A 21,317-nucleotide genomic window follows, 5' to 3' on the forward strand; every position below is an offset into this window, starting at 1 on the left:
GTGGTGCTTTCAGGGCACTCGTGGTGTGGTAGAAAAATGATCTATTTCTTTGAGGGCAATTTGATGATAGCCCGAGTAGCAATCAAGGAAGTGGAGTAGGGCAGATTCAGAAGTGGAGTCGACTACTTGGTCTATGTGGGAGAGCCCAAAGGTATATGTTGGTCAATGTTTGTTGAGGTTTGTGTAGTCGACACACATCCTTCACTCGTTAGTATTCTTCCTGCGTACCAAGACAAGATTAGCCAACCGATCGAGGTGAAAAACCTCTTTGACGAATCCAGCGGCTAACACTTGGCAAGCTTTGCTTTGATTGCTTCTCTTCAGTCTTGGCCAAATCTGTGCATGCGTTGCTTCTGTGGTGTAGCTTTAGGATCGACATTTTAGATGTGCTCGACCAACTTCTTGAGCACCCTTGGCATATATGGTTTCCATGCAAATATGTCGTGGGCCACCGAAGGAAGCTAACGAGCATGTTTTTGTATTTGGAATGAAGCCATGTTTGGAGCTATCACTATCTCCAAATCAATTGTTTCGATGTTGCAGTCAATCATTGACTCGATCTTCATGGTGTTAGCCTTCTTTGTTGGGATTTCCAACATGTCGTTGGTCATAATTTTCTTGGCCGCCGATAATACCTCCATCATTATGTTTGGAACCTATGATGTGGCAGCTAACTACACTGCTTCAATATCGCAATCATAATATTGCTTGGCGAGGGCTTGACGCCCGAGGATGGTGTGGTAGGAGTAGGTAGGGATGGATTCGGATTAGACATGCATGTAATCGAATTCGGATAGCACTATTTCCTACATTTTAATTCAAATTCGAATACGAATACAAAACGAATAGTTCAAATTCGCATTCGCATTCAGATATTTACTCGACTTATAACATAGTGTCATAACGAGTATCAATTTGCTTTATCAATGGTTTTATAATTGATCAAAAATCATGTTATCAATAGGGAGTAAATTATGAGCGTAGTACATAATAGATATGATATTGAAAATAATATATTTATTTATAAATTTATTAAATATTTCAAAATAAATATAAAAAATAAGTATTTCCATAAATAATTAAAAATGTTTAATAATTAAAATATTTAATTTGATACATTTAAATATAATTTATTTATTTAATAAATAATATAATAAATTTAAATTAATATGATTAGCCATATTAAAATTAATTAAACCCTAGGTTAACATAATTAGTCATTTGTCATATATATTTTAACAATTTAAATGGTGTAAATAATTATTTTATTAGCAATACTAAAATTAACATCATTTCTAATTAGTATTTAGTAATATAAATAAGTTTTAGACGACTTACTTTATTTTTCACGGATACGGATAATATCAAATACGAATTTGGAGCCGCATACAGAAAATCACTAAAAATCGGATCCAAATACATATGTGTTAAAAACGAATACAAATAAGGATAATTGGATTTTGTAAACAAATGCGAACACGGATAATTAGATTTTGCAACACCCCGTTCTAGGGCTACCCAGCCCTTCCGAGTAGCATCTTACTTACACTTTCATCCTTATTTGAAAGGGTTAACTTGAAGGTGTTATGGTTGGAATACAAAGGATTATAAGTTGGCTCTATCCTTGCTCAACTAGTAGAGTAGTACTAAATATACGCACCTGCACTCATAGGTAACTGCAAGTTTGGACGGGTGTCACACATTTAATGACATCCCTATCCATTAGGGATGAGAACGGATGGAAACGGACGAGAAAGCCCCTTTCCCATTTCCGTTACCATATTTTATTACCGAAAACGGGTCCGGTTCTGGAATAGCCAGGAACGGGAGTGGGATGAACAAGACTATGAAAAAGGGCGAAAACCGGGTACATAAATGGGAACTCATACTTTGGTATGCACGCATATGACATTGTTGATTTTTATTGTTTGCTAGTTGCCAACCACGTTTTGATACCTCTAAGGATTTTTAGGCTAATGATCTTTCATAAATACGAAAATAGGCAGGTCAAATGTGGACAACGATGCGGGGCGGGACGGGACTGAACGGGATAAATCCCGTCCGTTTTCAACCCGTTATCCATCCCCATGAGTAAGCGTCTACAGTGTGAGCAACAGTTAAAGACTCAGGTCAGACCCGAACCCAACACGCCGCCATCCGACCACCCGCGCGGCCGCGCCCACGCCAGCGGCGGCACCCTAGCACCACCGGAGATGGAGCCGGAACCGGAGGCCGCGGCCGCAGCCGGGGCCCTCGCGTCGGAAGCCGCGGCGCCTGAGCACCACCCGTCGCAGCTCGGTGAGCAGATTCCGTTTTTTCTCTTTCCCTTTCCTTTCGAGGGAATTGCGTTTCAAAATCGTTGCGGATTTCAGCTAAATCGAAGGCTCTTGAAGGCACCAGCTCCAAATTATTTAGGGTTTTAGGCAAAGTTCTCCGAGTATTTGTGTGCGGTATGAGCTGTGTTAACACTGATGCGCTCAGACCTAGGAATTGCTGGGTTTATTGTACCCAACCGGTCTGAGAGGAATGTCAGTCCTTATCTCGTAGCTGTTCTTGTGCCGTTTTGTTTCTCTTGGTTAAGAATTCAAGAAGTGCTGGTGCCTATGTGTTGACAATGCGGATAACGACGGATTGACGTCAGCACTGTGAGCTCTTTGAGTAGGTTTTAGGGTTTTGTCAGTTGGTCTAGTTCTCTGTCCATTATATTCTTTGTTCATTCTTTTCTTGAGCTGGAGGTGAATGCTATTTGGTACATACCGGAAGACAGTTGTAACTTGTAACTAACAAGGTGCTCAAGGGGGAAGGCTCAACCTGCTGAAACCTCATGTTGCTCTTCTTCTTCTTTTTTCTTTTTTCCCTCATGCAGTTTGCAGTGGAATGAAAATGAAATGAGTAAAGGAAATTGTGGATTATTGTTGGCAACAGAGGATCTGTAACGATGATAACTTGATAGAAATGTATCTAGTTATCAATTTCATGGGTTTGGGCTGTCAGAAATCTTCTGTCTCTGCTTGCAGTTTGGTACTGGATTAGCATTTCAGCAATGCATTGACATGACTGTTTGACTCTATACCAGATGTTTTCAAGAACAGAATTCGACTATTACGTAATAGGACGGGCAATTTTGATGCTTGGGTATCATTAATCAGTGTTGCAGAGGGAACATCAGCAGTAAGTGAGACCTTTCTCATTGTTTCATTTAATACTGCCTCTCCTTTTTTCTCATGAGATGTCACATGATCACATACAGAAATTGAAGGAATGATATGTTCCTTGAATGCTTTTGAATGCTGTGTGACTATATGTTAAGCATTCATCTGGTTTCTGATGTTAGCGTTCTTTCAGGATGACATAGAAGTTATAAGCTTGGTATATGGTAGCTTCTTATTGGAATTTCCTTTGTGCTATGGCTACTGGATCAAGTATGCAGCTCACAAGGCACGACTATGCATGAACAGAGATGTAGTGGATGTTTATGAACAAGCTGTCCAAGCTGTGCCTCATTCTGTTGATCTTTGGGTCAGTTACTGTGGCTTTGGTGTATGTGCATATGAAGAACCTGCTGATATCAGAAGGTGAACGAAACATTAATGTTGTATTGGTTTGGAATCAATTGTGCTTCTTATGTACACTGAAGTGAAAAAAATGTTGATTCTCCTTAGTCTTTATCATTTTCTTCTTTTGCCCCCTTTTGAAAGTCACAAAAAATTCTTAACATAGCGTATTAGAGCGTCTCCTATAGTGGAGTCAACCACTATCTATAAGAAGCATACAAGTCATCTAAAGATTACATAATAAACAACATGTTCAATGGATCTATAGCACATTCTTCAAAGTTAATATGGGTCCACATGTCAATAGATTTATTAATTGCATGTCTATTGGGAGATGTGAGTACTGACTAGCAGTTATCCTTTATCTTCCTATTAACTTTCCCTGCCACATAAGCAAAATGCTGATTTGGCATAATCTGAGACGCCCTTAGTCGTATGTTTTGAATGCTACGAAATGATATTTCCTGAGCCAGGTACAATTCATTTTTTTAATTAATTCCTAACTATTACCCAGCGGATAATTTTGAAATATTTGGAGCAGAAAGAACATTGATGACCAATTGTTACTAGAAAAATATGAGCATTTTCTTGTATGGTGTAAACTTCTAATACAAATCAGATCAAACTAGATTGGCTTTGATCATGATGATAAAAAAGCCAAGGCCTCAAGAAAAAAAAACAAAGTAGTGTTGTTACCCTTATTGTCATTCAAATCTCTCTGTGCCCTTCCCTCGCACACCCATGCATTCACTGATTGATGGAATATGTATGTTATCTCAAAATTCAATCTGGATATTGCCTGCAGCAATTTATAAATGCGATAAATGTTTAATAAACATCCTCTGATAATTTTGATATCATGTTGACCCTTTCTGATGAGATCAGCCTATTGTCAAGTTTTATCATATATTACTTCTGTACATCTTGTACTTAATTTTTTCTACATGGCAGTTTATTTGAAAGAGCTTTATCTCTTGTCGAAAAGGACTATTTGTGCTATCACCTGTGGGACAAGTATATAGAATTTGAAAGTTCTCAGAAGCAGCTGATTCAGCTTGCCATCATTTATATCAACACACTGAAATTTCCAACAAAGAAGCTGCACATGTATTATGAAAGGTATGTCATAGCCTTTTCTGATGTCACTGTGATTTAACATTTGCATTTTAGGAATTATGGTACTCCAGTTAGGCTATTCTCACTATTACTACTACTTTTTTTCTTGAACTACGCAGGAGAGCTGTGTGTCATTTCATTAAGAGAGAATTGAAAGTACAAAGAAAAGGGGAGAGCCCCTAATCTAAGCACAGAACACACCCCAAAACACACACAACACAACACACACAACCCAAAAGAAAGCTACACTTGCTCGTTTGCTCTTCTTACTGCTGTTGGCTTAAATATTATTCCCTTTTCATTAAGTTTTGAATCATATTACCAATATGATCAACAGCCTGGTTATATAATAGTCAACTGTTTTTTGAGCTAGTTAATGTAAAGACGACATTAAACTCCCACTTCCACTTTGTATGTGGAGACAATAGCAAATAGCTAACCTTGCCAGTTCCCACTTACATAAAAATATGCTAGGATGGTGGAGAGATCTAATTCCTCTACTTCAAAAGAATCTTTTGCAGACCATAGCAAAATGCTCCTTCCTGAGCAAGGTTATGATAGATCTGCTAGGATGGTCAAGAGATTTATGCAGGCCCTTAGTTGCATACAAAGAATTGCTATGGATAACTAGGAGATGTTGATACTAGAACTGTCCATGCCTTCGCGCCACGAAGTCTTACTAACGGGACTTCTTTCTTTCTTTTTTCTTTCTTGGGATTGTAAATGTGCCAGTTTTAGAAAGTTGGTAACATTATTGGAACAAGAGGTGACAAGTTGTGCTGCTGGAAGATTATCAGACAAGATACATACTTCGGAAATGATAGAAGCTGAAGATTCTGAATTGGATATATCAACTATTATTGCTGACTTATTTGACCAAAAAGGTGGGCATTTTAGTCCTGAAGCATTGAAGAATTACTTAGCTGCTGGGGAGAGGCTCTACAAAAGGTCCAGTAAAATTGACAAAGAAATCTGTTGCTTTGAGGCATCCGTAAAAAGGCCCTTTTTTCATGTCAAGCCACTTGATATTGATCAGCTTGAAAACTGGCACCAGTACCTTGACTATGTTGAGAAGAATGGGGATTTTGACTGGGTATTTTTCATCCTGTAGTTGTTTCTTTATGCAGAAGGCTAGCCACATATCTTCTATTCTAGCATCTGATTACATCTCATGTCCTTGCCTTCTGTTTGCAGGCTGTAAAGCTCTATGAAAGGTGTTTGATCCCTTGTGCTAATTATTCAGAGTTTTGGATTCGCTACTCGGAGTATGTCGATGCTAAAGGTGGCCGAGAAATTGCAAACCATGCTCTTGTTCGAGCATCATCATGTTTTGTGAAGGTATCTTGGCAATGTACTTGGCTTTCTACACCTTTTCATTATTTTAGGTTTGTGTCAGGAGTCAGGACCCTACGTGCTTTCTGTGTTATCTGCATAGTCAGCACCTGCTCTCATCTTACCTCTGGCAAGGGTGCAGGGCTTCTCTGTGGTAGAGTCTGAGGCTTGGTTAAGGATGGAGAGACTAGATAGCTTCTTGTTTATTCTCAACTGAGACTCTTAACAATGGGTAGATTAATCGAAACAATTACTGATCGAACTCATACACTTTTGGTTACAAAAATGAATCATTTTGGCATGGGAACGGTCTAAGAACTGTAATCTTTGATCATGAATTTCTAATGTAATATATTTATGATATCATGAAACTACTTTTCAAGACCAATCTACTAATTACAGTTTCAAGTTCATCGTTTTTTTGCACTCACGCATTCGCTCACTCTTGGTACTGCCAATAACAGCTTCTCAAGCAAATGTCAATAGTATGATGATGATATGCTTGTCGATTGAATCATATAACAATATTGAGCAAGTATCATAAAATAATGTGAGCTCCTCCAATTTCATTATGTAACACAATGTGTTGGTCAAAGTTTAGATTATTTGACTTTAGGCAACCCATAACTCACTTATTAGTAACTGGAGGGAGTATGTAAGATACTAAATATTGATCATAGGAAACTAATTAATTATTTTGGGGAAATACATATTCTTGCTGGAGAAGATAAAAAGGCCCACTAGTCTACTACAGTTCCATGGGATCTGTTCACTCTACATACAAGTGGTCATAACAGTCATACAGAGAAGGCACAATCAACTTCTGATACATCTGTTAGATATATATGTACCTTTTGTAGTTTCCCCATTGTATAAGGGGTTTTGTGCATATCTATAGTTCTGTACATGTATATATTCGGGCCTAGAGCCCTCATATTGAATACAAGTGCTATTCATAACATCTTCCCTTGACTCTGATTCTTAATACATCTGGAAGATAGCCTATTGATTCAAAACAAGGGGTGGTACAGTTCCAAAGAGTTACACCTAAAAAGTTGTCTTTGTTCCTCTTCCTTGTTCACAAGGGTGAATTGGTAACTGATAAGCATTATAGATTTATTGATTTATACTATATTGAAGTTCATTGCCTTTGCTTTGTAGTACGAACTTCTATCCCTCTGCAAGTTTTTATTCGAGTGTTTCCACATTATTATGCTTTATACAAGCCTGTCATATGTCATAAACTTGACACAGTTTCAGATTTTATGTATCCTTTTTGGCATGTAGTCAACCAACCAATCAATGAGTTAATTTTACTAAATTCATGAACCACTAGAATTTTTAGAACCTCAAATGGATGGAAAGATTTCATATGTTCATATTAACAAAATTGACATAGATTCTCAAAACAAACATAATCAGTGTTCCGCCCCTCCATCTCAAATAAAGGTTGTAACTTAATTTCTTGTGTTATTTTAGAGCATGCACTTTACTCTAAGCGATATCAGTCTCATTCTTGTTTCTCTCTTTTTCCCCCATCCAAGCAGGGAGTTCCAACTTTCTGCATGTATTACGCGTTGTTTAAAGAGCAAATTGGTGATGCATCAGCTGCACGCTCTCTTTTTGTTAAAGCAAGCAGTAACTTCACTTCGGGTTTTTATGCTAATATCAATAGGCTGGCCAACATGGAAAAACGCATGGTATACACCAATGCATTTTTGTGCCTTGTGTCATTTATGCACTTCTTATCTTCGTCAGATTATCATACTCTTCCACTGTTTTTGTTCATAGGGAAACAGTAAAGCAGCTTCTAAGATATACGAGACAGCCATTGAGGATGCAATGCAGAAGCAGAACATAGAGTTACTTCAGGACCTGTACAGCAATTTTGCTCAATTCATATATGCGGTAAGAACAAAGTACTTTGCCATGGACATCAAATATGCTATGCCCACTTCAGTTCCACTATGCATGCTTTCTACAAAGACATCCTTCAGGTTCCACATGAAAGGAGCTGTGCAGATTGTAGGTTATTCATTACCTGGCTAACATGTATCCCATATCTGCAATGGACCGAAATTAGATTCATATATGCATGATCAATGTGTGTAGCAATGTCTGTATCTACTTCTATAGTATGGGGAAAAAGTCTGCATTGTTAGATGTATATGTACTGTTGGTATTTTCCCTTTTGTATTAGGGGTTTTTGTGTATATTTCCCCCTTCCTGTACCCGTATATATATGGGCTTAGTGCCCCTATTATGAATACAAGTGCTATTCCTAACATGGTACAGAGCCAAACTAGGGTTAGGTTTCTTCTCAGTTTGCCCTAGGGTTCTTTTTTTTTCCTTCGCACGTTGCACTTGCGTGCTATTCTCCGTCCTTGCCTGCGGCTCGTCTCTACCGCTCGTCTCGCCGCCCGCCGGACCCATCCGCCTCGCCGCTGCTCGTCTGCGCCCGTGCGCGCCGCCACCCGCTATCCTCATCGTCGTCACCCCGGCACCACGCCTGCGGCATGTCGCCGCCGCTCGATTTGGTCGCCTGCCGGGTTTCTCCGCTCTGTTTCTTGCGCCTCTGTTTTGTTGCGCGCCCGTGAGGCTCTGTAAAAAAAACGCTTGCGCCGCTGTTCCTCTGCGCTCTCGTTGTCGCCATGGCTCCTTCGGCTCCTTTGTCTGGTGGTGTCTAGTGTTACGTTGTCCAGTGCTGTTCAATGGCACCAACTATCGAGATTGGGTTCCTCGTCTTTGGATTCATATGAGCCTACTAAGCATATTGGTGTGGATGTTTCTTATACACGATCATAGGTTCACGATGGGGTTATTGCTCTTCAGTATGTGCCTTCAGAATTGCAGTTGACTGATTTCTTTACAAAGGCACAGATCCGAGTTCAGCACAGATTTTATCTCTCCAAACTCAGTGTTTTTGACCCACCATGAGTTTTAGGGGGGTGTTTGATGTATATGTACTGTTGGTATTTTCCTTTTTGTATTAGGGGGTTTTGTGTATATTCCTCCTTCCTGTACCCATATATATACGGGCCTAGTCCCCTATTATGAATACAAGTGCTATTCCTAACATGCATAACCCCCTGAACTATTAGTGTTGGTCTACTTCACCCCCTAACTTACAAAACCAGATATTTTACCCCCTCATCTAACTAAAACTGTTTGATTTACCCCCTAGGTGGTTTCTATGGGTGGTTTTGCCTTGCTGGCGCGTCTTGGGCCCACATGTCAATGCCACTGTGGCTTTTACAGTAAACAGTATTTGCGAAACGCTAAAGCTACAGGGTTAGATGTGTAAAAGGACCACACTTGGACTGGATTAAAGGCATCTCATATATTAGGGGGTTATTCATAAAAACGTGAAGGCCCATGAAAACCATAATTAATTACACTATTTGGAGGGGGTATGTGTATAAACCAACAAAGAGTGCTCGAGGCACAAGCACACCGAAGCCCGGACCTTCGCGGGCTTGCTGACGCTCGGCTCTGCGGTGGCGTGCGAGCAGCGCGAGGCAACGGCGGGTCGGCGGCAAGCTGGGTGGATTGCCGCAGAAGCACACGGGCGCTCGGACCTTCGCAGGCTCGCCAATGCTCGGCTTCGCGGAGGCACGCAAGAAGCGCAAGGTGTAGGCAGCAAGCAGGGCGGATCGCGGCACGAGCATGCTGCACTAGGCTGTGCGGTGGGCCAGCGGCGCACAGCGCGCGAGCTGTGTGAGGCAACACGGCAAGCAGCAACCAGGCAGCTCGCGGCTCCGGCACGCAGTTGCGTGAGGCGACGACAGCAAGCAGCTCGCGGTGGCAGTGGCAGCTTGCGGGCACACGGTGGCATGTGCCCCTTGAGCGAGCTCGTTGACGAGGGAGCGTGGTGGTTGGTTGGGCAGAGGGTCTGAGGGAGGGGATGGGCAAAGGTTGAAGGAGATGCTGATGGGTGGGCCCATGCCACAGTGGCGCTGACATGTGGGGTCTGGATGTGTCAACAAGTCAAAACCACTCATGGAAACCACCGAGGGGGTCAATTAAAATGTATTTGTTAGGTGAGGGGGTACAATAACTGGTTTTGTTGGTTGGGGGGTGAAGTAGACCAACAACAATAGTTCAGGGGGTTATATAGACTTTTTCCTATAGTATGGTGCAGGAAACTGTTGATTTTTGTCCAGTATATGCATTATCAATGAGTGTAACAAGATCTGTCTCTGCTTCTATGATAATATACAGGAAACTGTTAATTTTTTATCTAACATATTCTTCATTGACTAGTATCTGTATCCACTATCTTTACATGTTCCTTTTCTTTTTATTTAGGCTGACATGTTATCCTCTACAGGCAAGTCATAGCATTGTGGAGGCTAAAGAAGTCTTTGTCAAGGGAATCAATCGTGTACCCTGTAAACCACTGATTAAGGTGCATAATTTGTTGAGCACAGTTCATACATTATTTACCTTTCTTGTACGTAAAGAAACCTTGATAATTTCTATGTTTTTTTCTGTTTAGGGACTCATACAGTTCATGAGCACACATGGAGGACCTACAGAAATACCTCTTCTTGATTCTGTTATTTCTAATGCCGTGACTCCTGGATCTGATGTATCAACAGCTTTAAGCCCTGAGGACCGTGAAGATATCTCATTGTTGTTTTTGGAGGTTAGAGTTTCCAATAGTTATGCCATTATTTTCTTTCCCACATGTTTTCCTTTAGTAGGGGGTGTATGACAGTAGGTCTGTAGGAGTATCTGTTGCATTTGCAGTTTGCACACTTGCCATCTATACACTTGTGGAACTCCTTCACTTTAAGCACCAATCAGATGATGACTTGGGTTGAAATAGAGGTGTGCACATGATATGCTCCTGTTCAATTCGTGCTGGTACAATGCACTTATGTTACTTTTACACACGATGCAAAATGGGTATTACTATCTTCATATTTTATTCCTAAGGATTGGTTAATAACTATTTTATACTGTCGTTTTGCTTGCTCTTAACTTGAAATTTACAAACTGTGTATTTTGCGTTGAACGTGTCCCATCAAATATTTATTAACAGGTAGATATTAACAGGGAATTAGGAGCACTTTTTATTAATAACAACAGTAGATGTGGTCCTGTTAGGGACCTAGAGAGCCCAGCTAGGACGGTTGGGCCAGGGCCCAGAGCTGGCCCAAAGAGGACCAGCGTGAACAGTACCCACGGGTACTGTAGCACGCTGGCCGCCGCCCGTCTGCCTAGGTTAGGAGTTAGGAAGAGTCTAGAGATAGGTTTGCTTGTAAGTCAAGTTATTAGGATGACTTGGGAGTCAAGTAGGGTCCTCCCCATAAATATGAGGGGAGATGTAATCATTGGAATCAAGAAAGAAGTAAAGGGTTAAACCCTAAAACTCTAGCTCTCAAGCTCCCTCCCCTGCCTGCGCCCTCTCTCCCTGCGCCTCCACCACAATGGCCGCCAGCCACCTCCCTCTCCCTCCCCAGTAACATAAGTCCCTAACAGGTCCATTAGATGGTCAATTATGAATCATGCATGCTTTTTTTTTGTTTATTTTGGTAGTTGGTGTTGGGGATTCGAATATGTGTATATCATGCATTTAAATACTATACAGAATCACAATAGCCTTGAGCTGTAGCTTGTAGTATCTTGCTGGTTGGTTTTGGGACCTGGAACCTCCTTATCAAATGGTAGCCTATGGTACTGGGTTGTTTTGCAACTAGTCAGTGATTATATTATTTAAATGAGAAATATTTGTATACGTTCGTTTGATAATCTCCAGCTAGCGTTACATCTTCATTTAGTTAAGATGACAGTCATTATCATTTTTTTAATGTTTGTGCTAAGTGAAAGCCAGAGCCTTATGCTTGATTAGTATTCTCAGAGCACCAAATTGACCTATTCTCCATTTGGTCATAAAAACTTTTTTATGTCAGTTGAATCTCAATTGTAACTTTTTTTGGTCACAGAATCTCAATTATAACTGATAGATTCAATGTTTAATCTTGAAGTGTCAACGTGTCGTGCTGGGATAACTTGAAATAATTTTAGTATTTGCTTCACATTTGCTTTGTTTCTCTGGTCATGCTGAGAGAACTTGCAGTGTTGCAGCAGGAACTCAAGATATATTACATGCTTCATTTGTTTTCCTTCTCACAGTTTGTTGACCTTTATGGAGGTGTCGAAGAACTCAGAAAGGCATGGGCTCGGCATAGTAAATTGTTTCCTCACAGCACTGGGAACATGTCACAGCATTATCCTACTATAGGAAATAGCATTCAAGAGAATAACAAGAGGAGAAAAACAGAACATTCGATTGTTGCTCATGATCATTCTTTAGAAGATATAAGGAAATTGAAACAGACAACCAAAACTGACAATTTTTCTCTTATATTTGATAAAGAGGTTGAGTCACAAGTGGAAAGGGACATTGTGGATTCAGGAAAAGGACATAGAGATGCAGGAGAGCAGAAAGCTTTAGAGAATCTTGATTCACATGAAGAGACCAGCAGGGCATCTCAGGAATGCACTCATAGCCTGGACAAATATGGAATGCAGAACCAAATGAATTCATTTGCTAAAGAAGAGACTGATCAAGATCTGAGTTTGCATGAACAAAATGCTGAGAAAACATCTCATGAGGCTCAAAGCCACGAAGCCCCTGTAGCTGAGTCAGGCGACTGTAATTCTCCTTCCAAAGCAATTGCTAGCTCTGAAAGCATCAATTCTCAGGACAAGGTCGCTGTGGTATCTGCAAGAATCCATCGTGAAATGGTATGCTCCAAATCTGATTTGCCATCTGGATCAAGCATGCCCAAAGAAGGTGGAAGTTCTTCTGATCCAGCTCGAATATCTCCAGAGCTGGAGGAAAGGCATCATGTGGAGGTTCAGGTAAAGCTTGACACAGAGGATGGTTTGTCTGTCAGTAATGCAAACCTAGAGAGGTCTAATGATAGCCCAAACACAACTGACTGTGACAAGGTAAACTCTGCTCTTGTTCATGAGAGTCAAAATCATGTCCAATCTTCACCGGCAGAACAACTCGCAGTCTGTGCAAAACCTTCGAGCTCAGAATTAGTGAACACAAAAGCGGATACTCTGGGTTTTCAAGCTCAACTGCAAAACCAGGTGGCGAATTCTCAAACGCATCAATCTAATAACCTTTCTCTGCCTGTACAAAACATACAACAGCAAGGGCCTTCTTATACAATGGCTCAGAATGTTCAAACATCTGCACAAACTCAAGATCAACTCTTTGCACAGTCCAATCAGGGAAATCAGCAGTATCTCCAAATGACGCAAGGGTATGCATCACAAATGTGGCAGTATTATCAGCAACAACTGTATTACCTGCAGGCTCAGCACAATCAACAGATGCAGAGTCTGCAACAACAACACCTTCCAACTGAGCATCTTCAGCAAAATTTCATGCAGCAAGTGCAACAGTTGCAGCAGCAAATGGTACTTTGGCAGCAACAAGTGCAGCAGCAGCAGCAGCAAGTAGTACTGCAACAGACAATTCCAGCTCAGCAACTCCCTGACAGAAAACAGGGTCAGCATCCTTCTTCTTCAGGGGATACCAAACATGACCAAAATAAACAGCAGCAACAAGCACCTCAAATGGATCAGCAAAGCCAACAGTTGCAGCAGCAACAGCTTCTTTATTTCCAGCAGCAGCAGCAGCAACAAATGTATCTTATGCAGCAGCAGCAGCAGGTGTACCAACAACAGCAAGCCCAGCAGCAGCAGCAGCAGCTCTTTCAGCAGCAGTTAATGCAGCAACAACAGTTTGTTCTGCAGATGCCACAGCTACAGCAAGACTCGGTTCAGCAGCAGCAGCAGCAGCAACTGTTTCAGCAACAGCAGCAGCAGATGATGCTTCTTCAGCAACAGTTTATGCAACAACAGATGCAACAGTACCTGCAACAGCAACAAAACCAACAAGGACCCAAGGACCAGACATACAACTCAAACCCTCAGGTACTTACCTTGTACCAAATTCTGATGAAACATGATAGGTATGAGCACATTAACTTGGTTATAGTCCATTCTTTAGTCCAAGTTTAAAATTTCAACAGTACTTCAGTACCCAAGTTCAATTCTCATTTCATTCTTGTATGTTTACTCACGCCATGTGAAATCCAGCTTACCTGCCTTTCTGCAAGGTGTTGTGCTTCAGGATGCCTTATTGTAAAAAGTTATTCAAATTGAACTCGTTAAGTTTCTAATGTGAGCAAATCCGTAATTTGTAGATATAAACTTTGGCTCTTCACAATATGGAAAAAGTTAATGCACACGGGAGAGAGATTGTTCAGTATCTATTCATTAGTTAGTAGGTTATAGATTTTATGAACCAATCTGGCATGTATTTCTTCTGTCCAGAGGAAGGAGGGTAAATGGAAAATGGGAGAAAAAAAATCTTATTAAGTTAATGGATATTCACTCTCGATCTTGTTATGCTTTTTATATTCTTTACCATCGATGTCCTCCACTTATGTTGCCTATTCTACTTCAAGATTCGTGGACCTTTTTCAAAGAGGACTACTGAACCAAACCTCTTGTTTAAGATATTTCTCCTTGCAATTCGTGACTACCAGATAGTACAGATGGAATCAGAATATACTATTCACCCGAGTTATGCTACACCTGCAAAGATGTTTTTACAAAAACTATGCTTTGCGTGCTAACATGGACAACAATCATGCATGTTAATTGAATGTACCAAGTGAAAGGTTCACGTGGTGATGGTGGTTGTCCACATCAGCGCGTATGTAGAGTTTTTGTAAAACTTATTTTGTAGTTCTAGGATTACTATATTTATCTTGACCACATCTGATTAAGAGTGTCATGTAGGGCATCCTCTACCAACTTAGTATGGGGCCTGTGCTACCGGAGTCAAATAGCCAAAGCACTCATAGGGTCAGCAGTCCAGCACAGAACCTAACGGGATTTGCTGTTGTCTTGTTTATTTTGCATCCGAACTGAACTTGTGTCAGTTCATTGGTTTGATGCTGTCTAATTTAAGACTTCAAGGGCAACCCTGTCTGCACATGCAGAAGGCTATCCATAATCTTGTCTGGCATTTGCTCTGAGAAATTATCCCTTTTTCAGGATGGAAGGACCAAGCAAATGGAGCATGGGCAACAGTCTGAAGCATCACAGGTTACATAAATTATCAGCTTATTCATTTGCATTAAAGCAGTTTCAATCATGTTGCGTGTTTTAGATGCATACTCTGACTTCTTTCGTCAGCAAAAGTATATTAATTTTTCATTCACAATTTCCAATCTTGATTTCCCTGAAAAATTTTTTTCTCAATCCTGATTTACTTGTCTCATGCAGAGTGATGGTTCCAAACTGCGGAGTGGTGAACAATCTGAGTTATCCTACCCGTCAACTCCACAGTCACGCTCAAATCGCTGAATCATTTAGGATAACCTGTCTTCTAATCAAAAGACAATGAAAGATTTAAGTACCGTCTGGCAAATGGATCCATGGACATGCTTAAGAAACATGGAAGGCCGCATGTGTATTTTCTATCTTGGTGCCAGTAGATGGCCTTGACTCCATACTGTGTCAGAATGGTGATGATGAGCTGCCTCTCCCCTGTTGATGACGAAGCTTGAACTCTTGCACTCGGCTTGCTCCATGTAACAAATCTTATGGTGGTGTTACCTTATGGTAGACTGCATTCCTCAACTGCAGGTGAGATGAACTACAGAGAACTAGCTTGTGTTAAATCAAATTGTGTGAAATGTCAGCTATGATCGACAGCCTGGTTAGAGTTTCTCGGTAACGTTCGCATTTCTGGAGAAGGCGCACTGATATATTGGAGATGAATTGTCGAGCTTTAATGAAGCACTCAAATTTCAATTGGAAAAACTTCACTCAAGCAGTGATATCTAAGAGTATGTTTTGATAAAGCGTATGATTTTCTGTCATAGCTCCTATATGTTGTATGATATGGCCGTCAGGTGGAAGAGCGACAAAAGAAAGCGAAAAGGCTGGAAATCCCATCAACCTGCTGGTACATATTAGCAAGTTTTTTGGTCTGGGTTAAACTGCTATCATGCTTCGATATTCTTTGCAGCTGTCTCTTGGTGTATTTAGCAATGTGTGAACGTCAGAGGTGACAATTTTACCAGTGATTTGAGATATTGAATCTAACTGTTAGGTATTTCCAATCGTTAATCTCTCTTCTTTTTTTTTTGCCCCTGGACAATTGGTCTTGCTACTTAAGCATAGTGACTGAGGGAGTTGTAAATATTAGATTCTCAGTTTTTATGATGTACCGCTAGCAATTGAACATGTAATAGAAGTGTTGAAGCGAGATGCTTCAGCCCTTCAGAACGACGGCAGTAATCCATATCAAACGCAATGCCCTTGGGAGCTACATTTGCCTAGCGGACGTAGTTGACACCATTTGACGTGTGACAAATCCTTGTTGACACCATTTGACGTGTGATACACAACATCAGGTTTTTTTCTTATCTCACAAAAAGTTTCATCATTTCTAAACAATAATGGGAAGATTGCCATTTGTTTGAACTCATCAAGACTGCTTGTTGGTCACTAATGGCATGTAAGGTAAGGTTATTGTCAATGGCAAATAATATTACTAACGTCCGTTTCTAAACTTCACACTTTTGACTACTTTACCCATTTCTAAATAATTGGCACCTCACGTTTCATGAAATGCCATTTGCCCCCTATTTTTCTCACTAATAAATGTTCTACATATATATTTATAACTTCATTAGGGTGGTTTAATAGTTTTACATTAAAAAAAGTGGAGCACAATTTAGAAATAGAGGGTACTCCCTCCGTTCCAAATTGTAAGTTATTCCAAGAATCTTGGAGAGTTAAAGTATCTCGAGTTTGCCCAAATTTATATGATAATATAATAATATTTATGATATCAACTAAGTATCATTAGATTCTTTATCAATTATATTTTCATAGTATATCTATTTGATGTCATAAATCTTTATATTTTTCTCTATAATTTTGGTCAAACTTAAGATGCTTTGACTCTCCAAGATTCTTGGAATGATTTACAATTTGGAACGGAGGGAGTAGTAGTTTTGTTTTTTCAATTGGCGTACAATTTGAGAGCAAGCATTTCGTAGTGGCACTTTCACGACGCTAGGTTCGCACTTTGTGGTAGTATTACTAGTGTAATGACACAGAAATAAACTAACAATCCAAAGTTCCAAAAAAAATATCAAGAAATACGAGGGTGTCGCTCGCAGAATGCGGTTCTGCCTAAAACCCCGTACCGTTTGCACGGAAGTCTACCGGATAGGATTTATCTCCCTCCCTCCGCGCGCTCTCCGTGCTCGACATGGCCACGGTCGCCGCCGTCCTGCCGGCCTGCGCCGCCGGTCCCCTCTCTCGAGCGGCCACCCCGCTCCCGCGGCGCCTCCTCTCCGTCCCGTCCTCGCCCGCGCGCAGTGGCATCTCCCGCGCCTGCAGCCTCGTCGGCGGCGGCGCCAGCGCCCGCCGCGCGCCGACCGTTCGACGGAACGCCACGGCGGAGATGATGGTTCCCTACGTGCCGGGATCCGGGAAGTACATCGCGCCAGACTACCTCGTGGTACGTAGCAGCGCGGTTCGCTCGGCCGGGAATCTTGCCGCGCATCATCACGCTCCGAAGTCCATTGAGTCCGTGTCTGAATGGTGCTTTTCGCTGTTCGTGGTTGCAGAAGAAGGTGTCGGCCAAGGAGGTGGAGGAGCTGGTGAGGGCGGAGAGGAAGGTGCCGCTTATCGTCGAATTCTACGCGACCTGGTGCGGGCCCTGCGTCCAGATGGCGCAGGACATCGAGATGGTACGCCACGCCCCCTGCCAGTTCCGCATCCTCTGATTTTGTTCGTTTCAGTGTGGTTTCTGATTATCTTGGCCAATGCAACGCACGCCTGTATGGTTACAAGCGACGGGACTAGTGGTATAAACGACTAAACGAGCTTTGCCCATGGGTGGCAATGGGATGAAATGGATTGGAATATGACACGCTGCTACTCTGACATTTCTGCTCAGCTAATTTAAGCAATTTGTAAAGCTTCTGACGACATTTGAAAACCTCCATTGGGTGATTTAGTCTAGAATAATATCATACTGGACATCATTTGATAGCTTCTGCAGCCTGGTAGTGAACTTTATTAGGAAGAAGTTTTTAACAGTTCCGAATACCATCTGAAATGAACCAAACGGTTCTTCGAAAAAAGAAATGAACCAAAAAAATTATAAAGAATCATTTCCCTAAAAGATATTGTTGTACCTGGCAATTAGTGAGTACTCTGTCAGTGCTCTTGAAGAATATTGTGAAATAGTGTGGTATGTTGATGCCTAAGGGAAAAAATCTTTTTGGGATTGGGCCTCAGTTTAGTAGTGTTTCCTCAATGATCAGAAGGGCCGGGGGAAATAACATATTGGAATGGAAGCATATTTTGGAAAAGATGGACAAATTATTCTACCTCTGTAATAAACCTTGCAGTATCCTAAAGCATTTTGTTGCAATATATTGTTGCAGCTTGCAGTTGAGTATGAGGACAATGCCCTATTTGTGAAGGTGGACACAGATGATGAATATGAATTTGCAAAAGATATGCAGGTACACCCATCCTGGCCCACATTTGAGCTAACAAAGTGTTGGTTACATTCTTCTTGATATTTCTACTATTTTTTTCCTTGAATGACTGAAGAAACACCATTGATGAAACATTCAGGTAAGAGGACTTCCGACGCTGTATTTCTTCAGTCCGGACCAAAGCAAAGATGCCATACGTACCGAGGGGCTAATTCCAATGGATATGATCAGAAACATCATTGACAACGAGCTATGACAGCTTGGAGGCGTATAGACACATCACACATAGGCAGTGTTTTATGTTTGTAGCTGGTGAAATTTTGTCCTGGGACCTAAGGGGTTTAGGTATTAAGTTTGTTGTGCTGTATTTGGCTCTTGTATTGCTCCATTACTAGGGTTTCCTGTGTGCAAAATCTGCAGGTGTAGCATAGGATTCGCACTTGAGACTCACGACTAAGTTATTCTGCTGTGTCTCCATTTTGTTTTGCGTCCTCATCAAAGTTTAGACCAGTTATCATTTTGATCCCTCAAAATGGTAAGTTGGCTTTGGCTCACATTGGTCCTCCAAATTTCAAGGGAACCAATCTGGTCCTTGAACGGATATCTTGTTGGGAACTTGGGATTGTAAAGTTATACTTTCTCGAGGTCGCGGCGAACGACTTTGTTTTTTAATAATGAAAACACTTAATTGCTTCATAGTTCATACGCAAGTGACAGAGATGAGACTAGCTGCACCGTACCTGTCGAGGGCATCGAGTTGCATGGGCAATGTGGAAGCATGAGTACCGATATTGAGGAGAGGAGTGTCGCCAGGCTTCGCTGGCTAATTTATGAGCAACCTTGTGCTTGGAGAAATGAGGTGCGCTGGATTGGATCAGCCAATTCGATTCTGCAAATTAAACAGGGATCAATAACTTCTACGATTGCAAGCGAAAAAGGTTCCATTCACCTTCACCGCACACTTTCTCCCCCTTCTAGGGACAACCTTTTCCAATCTCTAGAATGACCCCGTGAATGAGCGATTTTCCCTTAATCTTTCGAAATGACGGACTATTTTTGTAAAATAAATACATTTCAAGTGTAAATTTAATAAAACTACACTACAGGGCCAAAACTACCATAAAATTATAGAACAGAGTTTTCTAGCCCGTGTTCGATTTAATTGGGTTTGACCTATTTTATTTTAATTAAACCGATAAATTCAAATGCCAAGTTTTTTTGAAAATATTTTTTTATTTATTCATCTGTCCGAACGGCTAATAACTTTACAAATTTTGGGAGGGGATTAATCCAAACATTGGTTCCCAACTCGAACTAGAGGGAGCTAATTCATATGCACACAGATTACGAATTCCAATGCCAAGTTTAATGCTAGGAGTTATGTGCATTAATCCTAATAGAACTTCAAAAGGATTATGGCTTGGTGTCGTCTAATATGCGATCTCATGCATTGACACGTAATCTTAAGACGACTTAGCAAATAATCTATACAATGTGTTGTCTTTTTAAGTTATCTCATAGTAATTCTATTTCCTTAATTTGTGTATAGAAAAAAGAAAATATTAGGAAAAATATCCAATCTCCCCCTCAAACTCTTGAGCTAAGGTCAACTTCATCCCCCAACTCTCGAAAGATGCAGTTTGGTCCCGAACTCTAGTATTCCAATTCAATGCCTTATCTTTCGAGAGTTGGGAGATGAAGTTGACCCGAGGCCAAGAGTTCGAGAATGAAATTGGCTATTTTGCTAAAATATTATAAGTTGCATGGCAACAACACCCCGTACAATGGTGGAGTAGTCGTCTCGTAGTCCTAAAATCTAGCCTATGAGACGGTTGTTTCGCGAAACAACATCCCTCTCTTTCCTCACTCTTTCTTCTTCACATCAGAAAAAATCATACGTGGTACTGCATGAGACGACCTATGAGAGTGCTGAGGTGTAGTAATGTATTTGCTCTTAGGCTAAAATGGTGAACAAATTATCCACATACTGTGACACTCAAAAGGGGAGAAAATGTGTCCTATCTTGTTGGCACATGCAATCAATCTAGAATCTTTCTGACTATTGGAAAGTGAAAAGAAATTGTTATTCACGTTCGATGAATTTCGATAATATACTATGATATTATAACATTATCCAACTATTTTTCATCCATCCCAAATTAGACCCTGTTTGGATACACCCTCCTAAAGATTAGGAGTCCACTTGGACTTGTGCATCCAAACATGGATTCTAAAAGTGCACTCCTAAACTTTAGGAGGATCATTTTCATTAGGAGGGCTAAGGGGTACTAATGGATCCTATTTCTCCTAAAAGTGGTCCCCAAGTCCCCCTTTACCCCTATTGCCCTCGCATGCATTAATGACATGAACAGTGCAGGGGTAGTTTAGAGGAGTAATTTGGGAGGTAAAAATGATATTTTTCCTCTAAGATCCTAAAGATTAGTAGTCCATCCAAACAGCCATGTAGCAATTTGAGGGTTAGTACACTACTAAACTTCTTTAGGAGTTTGTATCCAAAGTCTTACTATTCGTTTAAACTTTTATCGATCCGCAGCGATATAGATCCATAACAAAGTAACTGGGCATCGATACGGGCCGACTTTTTTTTATTTTGGCCCTTTTCGTGAAAAAATTTCACAAATAGGCTCCTGGCGAAACCAATTTCGAAAATGGACCCTTAGCTTGGCGCCAGGATGGCTGGCGCCAAGGTATAACGTCTTGGCGCCAGGCATCCTGGCGCCAAGGT

The 21,317-nt window shown here is 41.0% G+C and overlaps 2 protein-coding genes across 4 annotated transcripts; both read left to right on the top strand.

The window, feature by feature from the left end:
* Positions 1-2,106: 2,106 nt before the first annotated feature.
* On the top strand, positions 2,107-16,377 carry LOC117859574 (uncharacterized). 3 transcript variants are annotated; one of them, XM_034742701.2, is made up of 13 exons: positions 2,107-2,298; positions 3,077-3,171; positions 3,346-3,575; positions 4,506-4,673; positions 5,403-5,763; positions 5,865-6,008; positions 7,550-7,702; positions 7,794-7,910; positions 10,333-10,410; positions 10,501-10,650; positions 12,144-14,002; positions 15,096-15,146; positions 15,327-16,377. In XM_034742701.2, exons 1-13 carry the CDS (start codon positions 2,214-2,216, stop codon positions 15,445-15,447), a joined length of 3,612 nt encoding a protein of 1,203 aa, XP_034598592.1. In that variant the 5' UTR covers positions 2,107-2,213; the 3' UTR covers positions 15,448-16,377. The 3 variants fall into 3 exon arrangements, with proteins under 3 accessions (XP_034598592.1, XP_034598594.1, XP_034598595.1); XM_034742703.2 differs by having other exon boundaries at positions 2,108-2,298; positions 12,144-13,964; XM_034742704.2 differs by lacking the exons at positions 2,107-2,298; positions 3,077-3,171 and having other exon boundaries at positions 3,437-3,575; positions 4,540-4,673.
* Positions 16,378-17,268: 891 nt separating this feature from the next.
* On the top strand, positions 17,269-19,125 carry LOC117859874 (thioredoxin-like protein CITRX, chloroplastic). Its single transcript, XM_034743059.2, has 4 exons — positions 17,269-17,580; positions 17,690-17,812; positions 18,515-18,595; positions 18,711-19,125. The coding sequence occupies exons 1-4, from the start codon at positions 17,329-17,331 to the stop codon at positions 18,825-18,827; spliced, it is 573 nt and encodes a 190-aa protein (XP_034598950.1). The 5' UTR covers positions 17,269-17,328; the 3' UTR covers positions 18,828-19,125.
* Positions 19,126-21,317: the final 2,192 nt, after the last annotated feature.

This window comes from Setaria viridis, chromosome 6 (genome assembly GCF_005286985.2).
Source record: "Setaria viridis chromosome 6, Setaria_viridis_v4.0, whole genome shotgun sequence".
NCBI classification, from domain to species: Eukaryota; Viridiplantae; Streptophyta; class Magnoliopsida; order Poales; family Poaceae; genus Setaria; species Setaria viridis.